This window comes from Lolium rigidum, chromosome 1 (assembly GCF_022539505.1).
Source record: "Lolium rigidum isolate FL_2022 chromosome 1, APGP_CSIRO_Lrig_0.1, whole genome shotgun sequence".
Classification (NCBI taxonomy): domain Eukaryota; kingdom Viridiplantae; phylum Streptophyta; class Magnoliopsida; order Poales; family Poaceae; genus Lolium; species Lolium rigidum.
The window spans coordinates 353,891,695-353,897,710 of NC_061508.1; the positions used below are offsets into that span (position 1 = coordinate 353,891,695).

The following is a 6,016-nucleotide window of genomic DNA, read 5'->3' on the forward strand; positions in this document are numbered from 1 at the left end:
CTTCTCTCTTTTTTCTAACTAAAGTTGTAGCTTTCATTGGAGATATAAAATTGACCATGATGCTTCTGACAACTTTTTTACATGGAGCAGCTAGTTGTGTATGCCACCATTGCTCATGCCCTTAGGGCATGCCCAATGCACTGCCCTAGAGGTACTGCTTCACACCTTTAGCTAGATTCGGGTGGTCCAAAGTAGGTTCGGATGAGGAGGCAGCCTCCTCTTCAGGAAGTGGAATCTTAAGCCTTAAAAGCATGCTTTTTTGGAGAGAGAAAGAGATACATAGTGTCATATTTGTGGGGTCTCTTCTCTTTTTTTTCTAACTAAAGTTGTAGTTTCCATTGGAGAGATAAAATTCACCATGTTGCTTCTGACAACTTTTTTACATGAAGCAACTAGTTGTGTATGCCACCATTGCTCATGCCCTTATTATACTTCGACAAAGGCTGAGAATGCAACAAAAGTAACTTTGAAATACTGGTTCAGTAACGAGAAAACAGTGTATGTTTTGTGATGTGCAGCACCCATTTTTCTTGATTTTTTTTTCTCATGGGATGGAGGGAGTAACACTTCTGTATTTTTGTTGTTGTTGTTGTTGGATCGGTTGTGGTTTTTGTAACCCGTTAAATTCATATTTGGGTAGTGCTGCATACCCATGTTTCCATTTCTTGGGTGAGCTCCCTTCACCAAAGGATGACATTGAGCAAAGAAAAGAAGAGATATTGTCCCAATGGTTACTTGAAGTTGAAGATCTCTCCAAAGTGCCTGGTAAAAGAGTTCAATGTTCGATCAATGAGAATTTTTTTTTGGTGAGTCACGCTACCATTATTATCCTGGCACCTTCTGTAAATACCTGAAAACGAGTGTTTAACTTTTGCTAAATGCTTCTGAGTAAATAACTAAATGTCTAATACGACTAGATGTTACCGCAGGTAGGACACGGGGTAAGTGTTCACCCGTAAGCTGAAAGTTTCAGTATAGACCTGGAACTAAATGCGAAAACATGCATTCTGGTGTGGAAGGACTGAAAAAGATGGGTATTCATCCAGTGATGCTCACTGGTGAAAACTGGAGAAGTGCAAAGAAGTTTGTCTTTAAATCATTCATAGATTCCATTTCTTGTTTTTTTTTCTCGAACACGCACATATCTGTCATTATGTAGGTCGGCATTGAGGACTCGAGAGCCGAGGTAATACCCAAAGTGATGGGACCATAGTCGATGAGGTCATGCCTAAAGTGATGGGACCATAGTCACCATGTTTGGGGACGGCATCAACAACTCCTAGCCCTAGCAGCAGTCAACGTCGGGATGGCCATCAGAGGTGGCACTGAGATCGCCATCGAGGCTGGTGTTTCAGGGCCAATTTCTTCACGTGTGGAACAACCTGGATTTACCTTCCATAAGCTGAATCAACGACTCCTTTTGAATTATCCTGGAAGTTGCAGCAAAGTAGTTTTCCCTTTCAACAAATGAAGGCGATTGAAAAAAAAAAGTCTGTTTTGTGATGCTCTCTCGGTTGCCAGTGTGTTGGCCAATTTTGTTATTGTAGCCAGTTTACTTAATATCCAGAAATCCTGCATGACAATTTTGTTATTGTAGCCAGTTTACTTAATTCGTGTCGTCCCGGCATGACTAACGAGCTGCTCGGATCGTTAAGACTCGGCTCGTTAAGCTCGTGATCGTTAAGGCTCGAATCGTTAAACTCGTTAAGAATAACGAGCTGAAATCATTGTTCGGCTCGACTCGTTATGTTCTTACGAGCGCTCGCGAGTAGCTCGTTAAGGATCGTTAAGGATGCAATGCTAAGAAAATATGTGTGCATTGCCTGGTGCGGAAGAGCGGAAGCATAGGTTTTTAGATCCTACTATAGGAGTTTCAAGCATAGTTAAAGAGCACTATTTTGCTTGGCCCCTTCCTCCCAAATATTTGAGTTAACTAAAGTGACTCGCAGTCACAACTGGTGAAGCCTAGCTTGTTACCGATCTTAACGAGTAGCTCACGAACATAGTCGGCTCGATTGTTTAGCTCGTTAACCTTAACGAGCAAAAACTGCTGCTCAGCTCGGCTCGTTAACAAAACGAGCCGAGTTCAAACGAGTCGAGCAAACGAGCACTCATTTAACTCGCCGAGTTTCGAGCTTTTTGTCCAGCCCTAGTGATGTTTATAACCTAATAAGAAAGAACTAGAGAAGAATCTCTGAAAACTAAATTATGAAAGAACTAGAGAATTTCTCCTAATATTGAGCAGAAGAAAACGTATTTTTTACGAGAGAAGGAAAAGTCGGTGCAACAAAATGGAAAACAAGAGAAGAGAAAAGTAACAGGGACGACACGAATCAGGTAAAAAAAACAAAAGATGGACGACACAAATATTTCTCAGCTGGGCTGGGCTGGGCTGGGCTGGGCTGGGCTCGCTTTACATTCGTGCTCATCAACATGGGCCAAGACCAACGATCGATTGACCGAGGAGGCGCTGCATTCCAAATAAAATAATAGTCCCACCTCGCCATTTCGGTAGCAGAACTCGCGGTTTATAATGCGACGTCTCGCTAGCCATAGCACGGCCTTACTTAGACAGGATCAGTTCTATAGTAGTCGTACCACAGCATCCTTTACCAAAAAGGAGGCAAGCACTAAAGTCTGGTTGATGCATTCGGACCTCTGGGCCAGAGCGTGATTAACGGCCTGGATCTCCTGATGGGAGCTATCCGACGGCTGTAGAGGATCGTTCCTGCCTTGCTCATGGCCTGTGCAGGGTGGCTCAGGGGTTGTCTGACAGACACACATCCTTTTTGGCTACTGCAACTTTATTTTTTGCAACATCATCTCCCATCTGGAAATTAGGTACATTTTGATTTTTGAACTTCTGTATGGTCTATTTTGTATGACATCTGGAATTACGTATGATGCAGTTCAAAATAGTTGTAGCAGTAATGCCAAACAAAAGATCCACCGACGTTTCTATTGTACCAAAGAATGTAGTCATCGCCCCAGAACAATGAAACACAGAAAGATTAAACAATCACATTGTCTTTATTATCTCTTTGCAAAGACACAAACACATGTTCCCAGGAACCAGCTCGCTGGTTCCTGAAACCCACCACCATCAGTATTACATATATGATAGTATGGTACGTATCAGTGTTTTACATTTTATTGATGACTACACCCAGAAAGACAGCACAGATTTAGTTCATGTTGCCCCTCCCCTTTAGCTCCATTGAGACCAACTGGGGTGCGTCTGTGGATGTTTCTCTCCGCTAGTCCATCTACATGTTCGGCTTCACCTTGAGCCGCGACCCCAGCTTCTGCCCGAGGGACACGTCGCACTGCAACAACATACGTAACATCACGAGTTTCAGTACGCTTAAACGGTCAAGATTCAGATATCAGTACAGCAATGCGTAGTCACCCATTGGCAACTGAGAAGTGTTTCATGCTCGAAAAACGACAGAAACAATGTATGTACCTGTGACCAGTATGAGACCCAGATGCCCTGGATTTCATGAGTGACGCGAGCATCCGTGAGTGCATCAACCCACCGCTGGATGAAACGTTCTTGCCTGTGTTTTCGTACAAGAACAGTTTGGTTAGCAAGGTTGCTTAATTTTTCTTCCATGTGTCTGAAGATTCTAAACCAATGAAAATCGAGTTGGGGCAAACCTGGCAGGGTCAAAGGACCGGAATCTCTCGCCTGCCTGCTTGAAATTGTTCTCCTTTTCAATAATACACTGCAGTTCCAACATGAGAAGGGTAGAAAATCTTTTTGTCAACATATGTCAGGGTTTTTTATTCGTAGAGTATTTAAGCCACCATTATTAATAAATAATTGGAAAGACTCCCAATGGAGGCCACATAATCACTCAAAGGCTGAAAACTGGTAGTGGTAAAAGTAGGAATTTCAACGGTCCAAGTTGCATACCTTTTCCCGGCATCCAGTTAGAACACGAGAAGGAATAGGGTACTTTTCAGCATGACGAGTAGGATCAAACCTTGAAGGGAAATAGTTCACCTAAAATTCAGCAAAGCAGATGTAAATGCAGTAAATTGGAAGGATAGCAACATACTATTGCTGCACCATTCATGCAGAAAGCGGTAGGAGCTGTAAAGAACAAAGTACCTCCTCATCCCTGTGCATGAAATTCATTGAGCCTTCGTGATGGTTGTTGTGGTAGGCACATTTTGGTGCATTCACAGGGAGCATCAGATAGTTCGGACCAAGGCGGTGCCTTTGGGTATCAGCATAGGAGAAAATTCTTGTCTGGAGGAGCTTATCATCAGAGTAGTGGATCCCAGGGACGGTAATTGCTGGGCAGAAAGCAAGCTGTTCATTTTCTGTGAAGAAGTTATCGATGTTTTTGTTGAGGACCATCCGCCCAACTGGCTGCAGGGGGATGATATCCTCGGGCCAGGTCTTGGTGACATCAAGCGGGTCAAAGTCGAATCTATCCTCGTGATCAGCATCGATGGTCTGAATGAAAAGCTTCCATTCTGGGTAGTTCCCAGCTGCAATAGAATCAGTTAAGTCCTTTGTGGCATGGGTATGGCAGGTGCCCCCAACTGTGACAGCCTCATCGTCCAAGAGGCACTTGACACCACATGTAGGCTTCCAGTGGAACTTGACAAGGTGAGCCTTTCCATCCCTGCCGATTAAGGTGTAGGTGTTGACACCAAAACCGTCCATGTGCCTGTAGTTGAGTGGGATGCCAACATCGTCAAAGAGGAAGGTGAACATGTGAAGGCTCTCCGGGTGGTGTGAAAAGAAGTCAACTATTCTCCAGTTCTCCTGCATGTTGGTCTTTGGACTCGGCTTGAAGGCATGGACCATGTCAGGAAATTTCATCCCATCCCGGATGAAGAACACTGGAATATTGTTCCCAACAAGGTCAAAGTTACCCTGAAAATACATGAGGGCAGATATCAGGATACATGCATGTTGACTGATAAGGTTGGTCATAATCATTTATAATGCAGATAATAAACATATTATTGCATATGGGAAAACTTATAATTCATACCAATACCATCAAAGGTAATCTGTGATATGATTTCAACTACCATCTTATAATAGCTCACACAGGGAACATTATTTGTGGAGCTAAATAACAACCAAAGCTGCCAGCATTTGCTGTACCAGCCAGAGTCTTTTAATGCTTAAATGGCTTGCAACAAAAAGCATGATGGCGAATGAATTGCTGACGAAATGTAACTGTTCATATGCGATTGTTTACATCATAAAGTAGTTTCAACAGAAATCTCATCTTCAAAACATTATGGTGAATGGCATGCTGACAGAAAATGACTGCCCATGTGACTGGTACAAATCCTCCTAAAGTAGTTTAAACAGAAGCCTCATCCTATTAGCATAGCAGCAAACACAGCGGTAAGAACGACAATCAGTACCTCTCTAGTGTAGAACTTGACCGCAAAACCACGCGGATCCCTCAAGGTCTCGGGGCTTCCACGCTCATGCACAACAGTAGAGAACCGAACAATGACCGGGGTCTGAACCCCAGGAGCCCGGAGGAAGTCAGCACACGTGAGCTGGGACATGTCGTGTGTGACCTCGAAGAAGCCCTTGGCGCTGGCTCCGCGAGCATGGACGACCCGCTCGGGGATGCGCTCCCGGTCAAACTGCGCGAGCTTCTCGATCAGATGGTAGTCCTCGAGGAGGATGGGCCCTGCGAAACGAAAGAGTTCACAGTCAAGCTTTTGTTTAGAATCAGTTTGGAGTTTGGTGCTTTTCGTGTGGATGGACACTCGATCCTACGTGAAGTTATACTGTTTAAGGTGGATCTATGGATGGGTAACTGTTGACTGGAGAATTCATGCGGCTAAAGATTTTGGAACTTGGTCAGATGAATGGATAATCACTATGACTGGACGACGACGTGCCGTCTGAAAAGGCGCTAGTTGTTTTCTCGTCCTCTTAAGCAATGTCATTATGGCTGGACAGTGACGGGCGGAAATATCAAAGCTCTTTTTCCTGTTGGCAGCAAGAGATTTGTTAGGCTGGGCC

The 6,016-nt window shown here is 44.0% G+C and overlaps 1 protein-coding gene and 1 non-coding gene across 3 annotated transcripts; one reads left to right on the forward strand and one right to left on the reverse strand.

Annotated features, from left to right (window-relative positions):
* The first annotated feature begins 2,557 nt into the window (after positions 1 to 2,557).
* LOC124685575 lies at positions 2,558 to 2,779 on the forward strand. Its single transcript, XR_006997560.1, has one exon. It is a non-coding gene; the product is annotated as a small nucleolar RNA U3 (small nucleolar RNA).
* A 336-nt stretch (positions 2,780 to 3,115) lies between these two features.
* Positions 3,116 to 5,672, reverse strand: LOC124702142 (catalase isozyme 1-like). 2 transcript variants are annotated; one of them, XM_047234258.1, is made up of 6 exons: positions 5,401 to 5,672; positions 4,118 to 4,894; positions 3,920 to 4,009; positions 3,661 to 3,728; positions 3,467 to 3,560; positions 3,116 to 3,326 (listed from the first exon to the last, which is right to left on the reverse strand). In XM_047234258.1, exons 1-6 carry the CDS (start codon positions 5,548 to 5,550, stop codon positions 3,267 to 3,269), a joined length of 1,239 nt encoding a protein of 412 aa, XP_047090214.1. In that variant the 5' UTR covers positions 5,551 to 5,672; the 3' UTR covers positions 3,116 to 3,266. The 2 variants fall into 2 exon arrangements, with proteins under 2 accessions (XP_047090214.1, XP_047090221.1); XM_047234265.1 differs by having other exon boundaries at positions 3,122 to 3,333; positions 3,474 to 3,560.
* Positions 5,673 to 6,016: the final 344 nt, after the last annotated feature.

Coding starts and splice junctions, on each gene's coding strand:
- LOC124702142 (XM_047234258.1), bottom strand. CDS start 5,550: ATGTCCCAGCTCACGTGTGCTGACTTCCTCCGGGCTCCTGGGGTTCAG. Junction 3,729..3,919: donor TAACTGGATGCCGGGAAAAG/GTATGCAACTTG, acceptor TTGGAACTGCAG/TGTATTATTGAAAAGGAGAA. Junction 3,561..3,660: donor CGGTCCTTTGACCCTGCCAG/GTTTGCCCCAAC, acceptor ACGAAAACACAG/GCAAGAACGTTTCATCCAGC.